This window comes from Salmo trutta, chromosome 8 (genome assembly GCF_901001165.1).
Source record: "Salmo trutta chromosome 8, fSalTru1.1, whole genome shotgun sequence".
Lineage (NCBI taxonomy): Eukaryota > Metazoa > Chordata > Actinopteri > Salmoniformes > Salmonidae > Salmo > Salmo trutta.
In genome coordinates, this window is record NC_042964.1 from 10,406,078 (window position 1) to 10,419,627 (window position 13,550).

At 45.2% G+C, this 13,550-nt stretch overlaps 1 protein-coding gene across 1 annotated transcript in view; it reads left to right on the forward strand.

The window, feature by feature from the left end:
* The window catches only part of LOC115199226 (neurexin-2-like), an 840,225-nt gene that overhangs the window by 513,107 nt on the left and 313,568 nt on the right, over positions 1-13,550 (forward strand). Inside the window, exons 13-15 of the mRNA XM_029761850.1 lie at positions 7,242-7,361; positions 7,800-8,181; positions 9,593-9,783. Of these exons, the coding sequence (XP_029617710.1) occupies positions 7,242-7,361; positions 7,800-8,181; positions 9,593-9,783 (693 nt within the window). The remainder of the gene's footprint in view (positions 1-7,241; positions 7,362-7,799; positions 8,182-9,592; positions 9,784-13,550) is intronic.

Below are 13,550 nucleotides of genomic sequence, written 5' to 3' on the forward strand. Positions count from 1 at the left end.
CAGAAATGTTTCATACACAACATTTTTATTTCTCTCAAATTCTGTGCAGAAATGTATTTAAATCCCTGTTAGATAGCATTTCTCCTTTGCCAATATAATTAATCCGCCTGACAGGTGTGGCATTTCAAGAAGATGATTAAACAGCATGATCATTACACAGGTGCACCTTGTGCTGGGAACAATAAAAGGCCACTCTAAAATGTGCAGTTTTGTCACGCAGCACAATGCTACAGTTGTCTCAAGTTTTGAGGGAGCTTGCAATTGGTATGCTATCTGCAGGAATGTCCACCAGAGCTGTTGCCAGAAAATGTAATGTTCATTTCTCTACCATACGCAACCTTCAACATGGTTTTAGAGAATTTGGCAGTACGTCCAACCGGCCTCACAACCACAGACCACGTGTTAGTGTCTCTGTACACAGTATGAGACCATGCAATGTCAGAGAAGGCATTTTTAGGGCACAGCCTGTGTCACCCTGTCAGAAAGCAGACTGGCACTCAGACACCCACATAAAAAATGGTGTATACTATGGTATGAATACTGTAGTATTCACTGTAGTTTTATTTTACTGTAGTGTACTGTACTATTTACAATGTACTATAGTATAAAATATGTAGTTAAAAAAGTGTACTAGAGTATATACTATAGTAATTACTGTATTGTTTTTTAAGTGTTTTGTTTAATTATTCAGCGCTTTTCTATAACCTGTAGGGAACAAAATATGTGGTGTATACTTGGCATCCAGGTTTCTCACTTATGGGATATGAGGGAAGAGAATGGGCAGGTAATATGCAAATTAGATACTATACTATTTACTATAGTTAAAAAAAGTATTTTTTTGCGGACTGTAGTGTTTTTGCAGACATTTCTGTACTATTTGCGACAGTGTTTTCTTGTGTATAATACTGTAGTATTTAGTATATAACATTCTATAACAAGTACTACACATGATCAAGGGATACTACAGTGTGGAGTATAGTGTACTACAGTTTACTACAGAATTCTATAGTAAGTACAGTAGTATTCTATAGTAAACTGTAGTATTTGTTTGTGTGGGCACCCACACAACACATGTACACACAGCAGGCATACACCCAGTCTCAGACTAAGGTACAGTGCATGTACACACCTACAGTACAGTACACAGACCTATAACTGAAGTCACTGAAGGCACTTTAGCATAATGCTGTTGACAGGCTGCTTCCTGTTAGCCTCTTCACCCCAGTCTACTGTGTGGCACTTGGTCCCTGGGGTGGCTTTTCAGTAGGGCAAAGTGGCCTCCGTATCTACACTGTTTGCGGACTATGTGGTAAAGCTCTGACTGTGTGTGTGTGTGTGTGTGTGTGTGTGTGTGTGTGTGTGTGTGTGTGTGTTAAAGTGAGATAGATGGAGAGAGATGTGATAAAAGGCGCATGTGTGTTCATTTTTTGAAGGTATTTTCTCATCCAATATGTGCAGTACAGTGTTATTATTTTCAGATGGAGACATTACAGGGAACAAGTATCTTACTGTGCAAGATCCATGAAAAATAACATCTACACATACACACGCACACACACGTATACACACACACACACACACACACACACACACACACACACACACACACACACACACACCCTCCTCTCCACTTTGATCACGCCACCTGTCTATCTCGGGAGTAAAGCAGACACCTATAGATGGAGAGTTGCATTAGCTAGTCTCTCTCCTCCCCTCCTCTATCATTTGATTCCTCACCGTGCCTTGGCTATAAGGATCACCCCCAGTCAGCAGATATTAGCAGTCGTTTTCCACACTGCGCTGAAAACACAGGATCAAAATCCATAGCTGTCATCCAGGATCTACACTCATCTGCCCTCTCTCTCTCTCTCTCTGTCTTTCTCTCTTTCTCTTTATCTCTCTGTCTCTCTCTCTCTCCTTCTGCTTCTGTCTTTCTTTCTTTCTTTGTCTCTCTCTCTCTCTCTCTCTCTCTCTATCTGTCTTTGTTTTTCTCTCTCTCTCTCTCTCTCGCACACACACACTCACACACACACACACACACACGCACGCACGCACGCACACACGCACACACACACACACGCACACCCACACACACTGACTGTGCAACGGGTCCTGAGCGTCGGCATCCTCAGTCCATCCTCAAAGGGGGGCTGCTGAGCTGAGAATGGAGAGAATGAGGGAATAAAGAGGAAGAGGGAAAAGAGGAGGGAGAATTTGTCTGAAGCCCATTTTAATTAGTGGATGCAGGCCCAATGCTGTTTCTCTCCCTGCGAGGCCACGCGGGGCTGTACTGCTGAATCGCCACCTCAATGTCCGGCTAGGTCCTCATTATTATTCCCTCTTGTATGGATTTTGAGTCAGGCAATCTCTATGGGCTACTGTAGGCTATATTCTACTAACTATAAAGATGAAAGTTTGAAAGGATGAAATAGGCAATTAGAAAGTCGTATGACCTCTAGTTGCTTTGTTAAGCAGTAGAAACAGATTGGGATCACCAAAATGCCTCCTTATATGTTTATGTAATCCTTTAAACAAATGTATGAATCCATCACATTTCAAAAGTTATCATTAATAGTCTAGCATAAAATGTATAAAAACCATACATGAAAACCAAATAGCTTCAGAAATGCCTCAAACCATGGAGTCTCTGCCATGCAAAGCAGTAGACAGCGTCTCAATGGTTAAACATAATCTCAAAGACGCGACCCTCCAACCCCTTGACTCAGTGACACAGACTTACATCCCCTGCAGTGGCCTCTGACCTTCGGCTCCATAATTTACACATGCTTCAGAGACCCAATGGAACACATTTGACTCTCACCCCAAGGAGTCATGACGCACTTGTGACACTATCGCACTGCAGCCCCTGAGGGCGTGGCCCTGTCTTCTTGCAGCGCTGATAGGTCCTGAACTCTCTTTCTCTTGGAGGCTGGCTGTTGCTCCCCGAGGCGGGCCACAATGCTTTGCCGCGGCCCAATTAGACTCCCAGCCATGTCAGGATTCCTCTCGGTTAACGATGCCATGGTGCCGCCTGTGCGTGATTAGCCGCGGCCGTGCCACGCGACAGCCTAGTTTCTCATCTCATCTCTTGTGAGACGAGACTGAGACTCAGAGGAGACGTTGGTACGGGAAGATCTCTGTAGAGACTCTCAGGTCCACTGTTTCGAAGGTGTTGTGGCTGACAAATGGTTCTATGTGTTGGGGAGAAACTGTGGCTTTTGGGTCCAGTTGAGTTGGTCAAAGTACACCCATATCTCCGTACCCTAGTGGTCGGAGCCAAAATGGAGAGCTTTACTTCTCCTAGCCTGTCTCTTAACCCTGAGTTAACTTCTGGGAATGGTTCACTGCACTGCAATACATAGCCGCTGATTAAATGGGTGCTTTCATCGATTAGTGTGCATTAATCAACGGTATTTGCAAGAAATACTGTGATAATTGATTGATCAACTGTTGTTAATTGGGAAAAAGCTGGTGAATGTAACACATCTCATCCATCCTGCTGACGGGTGCTCCACTCAGTAAATGATGTCCACATTAAACCAGATGGCTAAAACAGGAGCTTCCAATACCGACCAAAACACCAAACTTTATACCATCCACCTTGAGGACAGACAATATTGGGGAGGGAGTGATGGAGTGTGAGTTAGATAGAGAATTCATGTGAGAAAAAGTGAGAGAACAGAGAATGAACGAGAGAACAAGTGAGAGAACGACCTCTGTTTATATGATCAGAGGTCGTTCTCCCATTGATCTCGGTGACAAAGGGAGAGCGACAGAAAGAGAAAGTGGATTCGCCATTAAAAAGGAATTCCATTTTAATACCACTGCTCTTATTAATGATTTGCCTTGTTTCTACGGAGATGAGTGAGGCTGGCTGACACGGCAGCAATGAGGTTTACAGCCTCATTTAGCCCTAAGCCCTCTTCCCCTAGCCTGTTTGCTGTCTTCATTACCTGGGCATTAGAAGATGGTCAATCGTCAGCATTAAGCAGCCTGCCAGTTAGGCGTACAGGTAGTAGAGCTATAGCAATAGCAATATGTGGATTGAAGTGCCCATTAGCTATTAACTAGCTAGCTACTTTAGCAAAAATCAGCCTGTCAGTTGGGTAAGCAGCATGTGGTAGAGCCATAGCATTATGGGGATTGAAGTACCCATTAGCTGCTAGCTAGCTGCAGTAGGGTTACTGTGTATTAGCTTCAAGCTAATATGACCCATTGCATTGTTATCTGCCCCCAAACCTCTTGCTGGTGTTCTCCCAGAGTAGCAGGCACGATGAGACCTTCATTGTTATGGCCTGCTGTTTTGGCCTGTTGTGTCCTCTGTGCTCCTTAGCGTTAGCCCCATGCTCTCTTCTGGCCTCTTGTGCTCCTTAGCGTTAGCCCCATGCTCTCTTCTGGCCTCTTGTGCTCCTTAGCGTTAGCCCCATGCTCTCTTCTGGCCTCTTGTGCTCCTTAGCGTTAGCACCCATGCCTTCTTCTGGCCTCTTGTGCTCCTTAGTGTTAGCCCTCATGCCTTCTTCTGACTTCCTGTGCTCCTTAGCATTAGCCCCCATGCTCTGTTCTGGCCTCATGTGCCCCTTAGCGTTAGCCCCCATGCTCTCTTCTGGCCTCTTGTGCTCCTTAGAGTTAGCCCCTTCTGGCCTCTTGTGGCTGGGGCAGATAAATAGCACATGGACTATATCCCAGAGGAACAATTTTCCATGGATTATGCCTGCTTTGCAGGCTCCGAAAGTGTTCCAGTGGTACATCAAAATCTATTGTCCCTTCGTTCTCTCTCTCTCACTCTCTCCCGTTCTCTCACTCATAAGCTCTCTCTCAAGCAGTTTATCTTAAACTCCTTCTCCTGTTCTCTCTCTCTGCAGTAGGGGACTTTGCCTCATATTTACTTTTCAAATTGTGTGATTAAACGTCTCTCTATCCAATTTTGTTGCTTCAGACAAAAAGCCAGGGAGAAAGGTAACAACAGTTAATGGGAAAACGGTTATCCTGTTTGTGTTTGTGTGTGCGTGCGTGCGTGCGTGTATGCGCGTGTCGTGTGTGTTTGCGCATATGGGCTATCAATTGATAAAAACCTTTTTTCCCTCAAAACTAAATCATTTCACACACAACTGGGGGGGACAATCTCATTCCACCAAGCCACACTCCATTATCCACCAGGCACCTGCAGCCACCACGCATCGCCAGTCTCAAAAATAAACAGACAGATTTGTAATATTGGATTTTCTTCTTGCATAAACAAAACATCAGGCCTTAACAGTGTTGGATGGCCACTGCTTGTTTTGTTGTTTTCCAACCATACCAAATGTGCACTTTAACCAGTCGTTGCACAGTGGTAGTTAGGATATCGTACAGTAGCCTGCAGTAGGTCTTCAATGGAAGTGACTGGCTTCCTCGGGGCACTGTACTATTTCAGGGCTGGTTCCACCAGGCAGTGGAGTGGAAGAATCCCTCATTATGACTTTGTTTACAGACCCATTATTTTCCCTACTAATCACTGTTCTCTTTGCCTCGGTGATTGCCATCATGACATATTGCGAGTTGACCGTCGTCAGGGTTAACCTTTTGTTTCAGCCTCTTAGGCTACTGTATTGCATAGTCTAATTATTTAATTTCCTCTTCCTGTTGGTTAGTTTTTAATGTATTGCCCTTTTAGTAAAAGGAATGATCCTGCTTTGAATATGTAAACATAGAGCCCTTCGCTGCAACTGTTAGCACTAGCACAATTAGCCGTCGTCACGACATCGCTCATTCAAAACATAATAAGCATAATATACCTCAAGGACAGACTGATTCAGTTTTGCTGACCATCACTATTTTACTCTGTCACTCACTCACTCATTCCCTGCTACACTTGATATAATTGGTCCGTGTCATTGGAAAAACTATAAATAGGGCCGGGCCCAATTGGTGAGAGAGAGAGAGGAAAGAAGCCACTACAGTAAATATGTCTTTAATAATCATTTTTCCCACCGCCATATGTTGGTGCGTCAAACTGCCATCTCCTGTGGCAGTGGAGGCGAGACGGTGGCAAGAGGAGAGGGGGAGTGAGAGGAGAGGAGAGGGGGAGTGAGAGGAGAGGGGAAGTAAGAGAAGAGGAGAGGGGGAGTAAGAGAAGAGGAGAGAGATGAGAGGGGGAGTGAGAGGAGAAGAGGAGTGAGAGGGGAGGGGGAGTGAGAGGAGAGGAGGAGTGAGAGGGGAGGAGAGGAGGAGTGAGGGGGGAGGAGAGGGGGAGTGAGAAGAGAGGAGGAGTGAGAGGGGAGGATGAGGAGGAGTGAGATGAGAGGGGGAGTGAGAGGAGAGGAGGAGTGAGATGAGAGGGGGAGTGAGATGAGAGGGGGTGAGAGGGGAGGAGAGGGGGAGTGAGAATAGAGGGGGAGTGAGAGGGGAGGAGAGGGGGAGTAAGAGAAGAGGAGAGGCGAGGAGAGGGGGAGTGAGAGGAGAGGAGGAGTGAGAGGGGTGGAGAGGTGAGGAGAGGAGAGGGGGAGTGAGAAGAGAGGGGGAGTGAGAGGAGAGGCGGAGTGAGTCGTATTATACTAGAGGGGAAGTGAGATGAGGGGAGATGGGGATTCAATGCAGCTGAGCCACCTCATCCTCAGTCTGATCTACACTTACTCTACTCAGTCTGGCAAAGACTCATATGGCAATTACACAGCTCCACTAGTCCTACAGGCGATAGCTATAAATAGTTCTACCTCTCATCTCTGCTGTCCATGACCATATCTTCACTTTACCATGAAAGGCTTGTTCAATAAGAAGCACTGCAACACCTAGCTTCCCTCCAGCTTTGTCTTTGATGGCATCCTGCTGTTACTGTATGATTGTAAGGTGGGTTGTCTGTTTATGAGTCTTTCTTCCTGGGTTAGAGGTTTTTATGTGACAGACATGACAGACATGGAAGACATGGAAGACATGGAAGACATGGAAGACATGGAAGACATGGAAGACATGACAGACATGACAGACATGACAGACATGACAGACGGATGACCATTTAGTACAATACTACACTATGTACATGTATTTCTGTGTGTGTGTGTGTGTGTGTGTGTGTGACTGTACTGTAACAAATTTTTTATTTGTGTGAAAACTGTGAGTGTTTGTGTGGGATAAACGTGCAGGTTTTCTCCATAAGCCGTGTACAGTATCTCCTCTGAGGACTTGAGTTGCTGAGAGTGGCTGCTACACTGAGTCACCTACCCACTCTTTCTGATGGGTAGGTGACACTAGCTCTCTCCCTCCAGGTAAAGGACCCGAGACGGTCTTCGCCGGCCAAAAGCTCAACGACAACGAGTGGCACACAGTGAAAGTGGTGCGCAGAGGAAAGAACCTCCAACTCTCTGTGGACAATGTGACGGTAGAAGGTCAGTGTCCGCTCTCCACTGTCAGCCACTACCCCCTGTTGGGTAGAATGGAGGGATGGAGGGGGTGAGAGGAATGGAAGAGAGAGGGGATATGATGAGGCATGGGGCTAAAAATGACCCTGTGAAGTTATTCCTTAAGTTGCCAGTGTCAGTCAGTTTGAACCGGTTTGTGGTAGTCACAAACCGCCCAGAGAAGTCCTCTGGGGCTGACCATGTTTAGGACGGGGGTATTTGTAATAAGCTGCTTGGCCAAGCTCATTACTGTCGATTACTAGGAAGCCATAACATCATCAAGGCATGTAACCCACATATTCCGTCCGTATTCATATCATTACCTGGGCCTAAAGCTTGTCCTGATCAGGCCACATCGTTAGGAAAATGAGGAGGAACTCAGGCCTATAATCCCAACATATTCCCATGTCCTCTTTCACCCTCCAGGCCAAATGACAGGTGCCCACACCCGTCTGGAGTTCCACAACATTGAGACGGGCATCATGACCGAGCGCCGCTTCATCTCCGTGGTGCCCTCCAACTTCATCGGTCACCTCCAGGGCCTGACGGTCAACGGCGTGCCCTACCTGGACCAGTGCAAGAACGGCGACATCTCCTACTGCGAACTCAACGCCCGCTTCGGCATGCGCCACATCATCGCCGATCCGGTGACATTTCGAACGAAAGCGAGCTACCTGGCGTTGGCTACTTTGCAGGCCTACGCCTCCATGCACCTCTTCTTCCAGTTTAAGACCACTACGTCGGACGGTCTGTTGCTCTTCAACTCGGGGGACGGCAGCGACTTCATCGTCGTGGAGCTGGTCAAAGGGTGAGTCTGGACGTTTGATTGGTCTTTACGGATAAGGACATGACATGAGGTTACCCTGAAAAAATGAAATGTGGTGAAGTTTAGATTAGATTCTTCCCACATGGCCTACCATTCCAAGCGTGGCACATCTTAATCACACAATAAAGCAGAAAACAATTATTTGCATGAAAATATTGTAAGATGTAGATGAGGTGAAAATGATGAAGTCCTACATCCGTTCCACTAAGATAGATAGAGTAGGGAGTTTGGGTAATACGGTGCTGTGAATCAGAGCTGGTTGAAGGCAGTTCCCTCTATTTCTCAGGGAGCATTAATAATCACTTTGGTTTATAGCTCCGTGAATGGCCAGAACAGGCTATAATTATGGGGAGGGAATAGAAGTTGGAGAAAATATTCCACTTCCTTCATTGTAAAGACCAGACGCCCATCCAGCTGTACACACAATCCGTATACCCCATAGATGTAAACAGACTGAACGAAAGCTATTTAATTGGCCTTAAAATCGTAATTTACTTGTTAAAACTCTGATTGAAGGCTTTGAAGAAAAGGAACCCTGAAATAGCACTGCTCTGATTGGTGTGTTAGATTCCCTGCTGTCGCCAGCCTATTCATCCATTCTTATGGCATGTATGAAAAATCCTTGTTATGTTGCATGTATCTCCCTTCTCCTCTTCCTCCCCGCCTGGCATTGTTACGACACAAAGGAGGCCCAACTTCTCTTTCAGCACACACAAAGACAAGGCAAAGCAGGAATAAACACATTCGATAAACATTGCTCAGGCAAACCAGTCATCACCAGACGACACAAAAGCAAATCATTTTGCGCATGAACAAGCTATGCCACCATGTCCGCCTCGGGGCAAACAGGAGGGAAAAGTTTATTTCAGAGTGTCTCAGAGGAAAAATGAGTTATTTACATTTCAAAGTATATCATTTCTGAGAAGCTGTATATTACTGAATGTGAGGTAGGGCCATCTGCTGCTGGAGGCTGAATAAAAGGATACTGTTTAAATATAATATGGGTTGGACTGACTCACCCTGTCACCTTGAACTCCGGGCTCCTCCATTGAACAGCCTTAACTATAGTGAAAGGACTGCATGGCATCTCCATGGAGTTGTTCAAAACACAAAACTTTTTTCAAAAGACCCAGGAACATTTTTCAAAAGAGCCAAACACCAAATTCTTCATTATGCTTGGCGAGACCTGGCTCTCTCTGGTTTACACTTATTTCAAAGAACTTTGTTCTGTGGGTGACATTTTGATTTTGGTTTGGTCACACTGACAATGTGATGGATGAGGTGTTACACACGCGCGCACGCATGCACACACACACACACACACACACACACACACACACACACACACACACACACACATTTACTAAAAGTCTCTTACGACCTGTCTTTATAGCTACGTCCATTACGTCTTTGACCTCGGCAACGGTCCGTCGCTGATGAAGGGCAACTCGGACAAGCCGCTCAACGACAACCAGTGGCATAACGTGGTGGTCTCCCGGGACGCCAACAACGTGCACACGCTCAAGATCGACTCACGCACCGTCACCCAGCACTCCAATGGAGCCCGCAACCTGGATCTCAAAGGTAAGGGGCACTATTCTATATCCCCGTTTCCATAGGCAACTGCTGCAGTAGAAGAGTCCTCAGTGGCTCTACTACTAATCAAGTTTGTTACTATTGGGCACATATCCCAATATATTTGGTTCTTCTCTCTCTGGTTCTCTCTAGCTTTCAGTGAGTTACTCAGAGATTCCACCGTGTTTTAAGTAGCGTTCCCGTAGCATGCACAGTCGGAAATATTCAACCAGAGAATGCTCACTGAGCCAACCAGCTTTGACTTATGAAAGATAGCCCAATCTTGGCATGACTCTTTGGGGAACTATCTTCACACACACTCAGCCGGTCCTTTCACATGACTCGTGGCTGTCTCTCAGTGAGACAGCCTTTCATGTACTGTCACGCAAGAATGAGAAGAAAAGTCTCTGTGTCTGTAATGTGTGTACCATGAGACTTGGACTCAGACGGTGCTGAAAAGTTGCTGACTGTCTACCTGTGCTGTGCATGTGTGTGTGCACCTTTCTGCCCCCTTCGAGGATGCTAAGAGTGTGCACATGCCCATACGTGCGCACAGTTATTTATTCATTTTTATTCTGTTTGTTCAGCTTTCAAATGCATGACCGCTCAGGAGGCTTGGTGTTCAGGTTAGGCAGAGTAGAGAAACCCGATCGCAGTGCCAATCACAAATCCGCCCGCCAAACAACAGTGGACAGGAGGCAGAATTAAACCTAACAAAAGGCTGGCAGCCAGCCTGCCGCGCCAACCAACCCTCTTCACCTTGAAATATGATCCTCTCCTTCAGCCGCTGTCGGCATCGCCGGACGCTCGGCACAATTTCCCCAGCCAATCAGTACCTCCTAATATCAACTAAAACCCCTGCGTCTCCGAAGAGATTGAAGGGGAAAAATAACAACAATATCGACAAAAACAAACCCCACATATTCCTCTTCCTCCCAGTAGACGTGTGTCTAGTTGTAATTCCGCTGGCGGTCCCACGGTGGCGAAACAAAGTACCCCGGGTACACTTGACTTTTATCAGAGATCTGATCACAACGATCAACAATGGCTTTTAGGAGAGAAGCCTCTGTTTCTTCCACCGGGGGGGGCTTATTAAGTAGAGGGGCCCTTAGGAAGTAGAGGGGCCCATAGGAAGTAGAGGGGCCCTTAGGAAGTAGAGGAGCCCTTAGGAAGTAGAGGGGCCCTCCCAGTGGGTGCTGGCGGATCTGAGAGGTCAAAAGATAAAAAGCCAACCAGAGCTTTTATAAGGCTTATTGATGGGGTACGTCCTCTCTTTGCCAGAACCTTTATCTGCAGGGCCTGCTGGTGCCATAAAATTGGCTGTGTTAATCATGAGTGTGTTTTAGCTGACTGGCGCAGTACCAGGGACCTTATATTAAGAGGGATGGCGAGGCCAGTGATTACACATACCCCTGGATGTAGTTGATAAGAGGGAAGAATCAGGAGGCCCGTGGAAAGTGGACGGCAATAAGTAGGTTTAAACCGCAGGATATGAACTTGGGTCTCCCACGGGAGCAACCAACGTCATAGACCGTTAGACCAAGAGGACAGTCCGTTTTGGGCTGAGGGTAGACACTGTTTTTGAAGTTCTCAGGCGGTGCTACCTCATCACGTGCCCATGACTGACTCATGTCCGCTATATGGAGAGCCTGTATAGTTTCTATAGTATGCTATCAGACTAGTAGATTAAACACTTTCCCACTATCATATCCATGCTTTCCTTGTAGAATATCTGCCCCAATGATCTACTAATGGAATGATAGACTGCATCTCTATCTTATTTCGATGGAGTTTGTAAAAAAAAAGCTGTTCTTGATTGATGACCAGTATCTATGACAGTGTGACAGCTGTTCATGTCAGGCAAGAGGCAGACTTGGGAGCCAGGGAGAGCATGGAAACAAGTTGAGGGTCAGAAGATGAGAAATTACTCACAGCCTCAAACTGGGAAAGAGTATCTCGTATTCTAAAATAGATGAATAGTGTAAAATAGTCCCGTCTCAATCAACTGCACTGACCTGACAACACAGTAAAGGTGTAAGCAATCTGCTTTTCACCTCTCCAGTCCTTTCATATCAGTGCAGATGAAGTCGAGGAGGAGAAGAAGACTATTGAACGGCTGCCACAAATGAAGCATGCGTCGTCAACAAGCCTCTTGGCCTCCAGCTACAGGCCCCGCATCACTAACACTTTCATTTGCATATTTCAAAATGTGTGAAACGATTTGTCTCTGCAAAAGAAACAGAAGGCCCAGGCAATTTGTGAAGAAGAAGGGGGTGGCCATTTTCTGCTTTTTATTGCCAACCGACTTGGTGAGTGTTCTTCCGAGGCGTTACTATAAACAGTGAATCCACACGTCTGTAGAAAGCATGGCTTTTCACTATCATCACTATCACTATCACCATCATCCCTATTACTACCATCACTATCACTACCACCATCATCACTATCACTACCACCATCATCACTATCACTGCCATCATCACTACCATTACTATCACTATCACTACCATCACTATCATTATAACTATCATCACAATCACTATCACTATTATCACCATGACTATTACTATCATCAATATCACTATCATCACTATCACTACTATCACCACTATCACCACTATCACTATCACCACTATCACTATCATCACTATCACTATCATCACCATCACTGCCACCATCACTACCATCACTATCATTATAACTATCATCACAATCACTATCACTATTATCACAATCACTATCATTACTATCACTATCACCACTATCACTATCACTATCGTCACTATCGTCACTATCACTATCACTATTATCACTATAGTCACTATCACTATTATCACTATCATCACTACCATTATCATCACTATCACTACCACCATCATCACTATCACTGCCACCATCATCACTATCACTGCCACCATCATCACTATCACTGCCACCATCATCACAATCACTATCACTATTATCACGATGACTATCACTATCATCACTACCATCACTATCATCACTATCACTATCACTATCACCACTATCATCACTATCACTATCACTATCACTACGACTATCATCACTATCACTATCACCACTATCACTATCATCACTATCACTATGACTATCACTATCATCACTATCACTATGACTATCACTATCATCACTATCACTATGACTATCACTATCATCACTATCACTATCACTATGACTATCACTATCATCACTATCACCACTATCACTATGACTATCACTATCATCACTATCACTATGACTATCACTATCATTATCACTATGACTATCACTATCATCACTATCACTATGACTATCACTATCATCACTATCACCACTATCAGTATCATCACTATCACTATCATCACTAAGGGATGGTTCTACATTTACATAATGGGTCCCTGGAGGAAAATGGGGGAGGGCCATGCTTTTTTAACTTCAGTCAAGTGGAGGGTTTTGTCTTTTTAAAATCTCCTCCAGGGGAGTGTCATGTAATTTGTAATTGCTGAAATTTCAATATTTCTCAGTATTTTAGAATTAGTCGCTTATTAGGCTATGCCTGATGCCATCCCTCATTTCTGATTCTCTGCTGGGTGTGCAATATCAAGTGAGCCTATAGGCTATTTAGTGTGGTCTCAATCACATAATCCATAGCAAATAGGCTACAGGCTACAAAGTGCATGCTCAGAGAAGCACAGAGCAAAGTTAAATTTCTAAGATAGTTGCTGGGATGGTGTAAATAAAACTAGGCTGTATTACACACTGTGATGGATATTCCA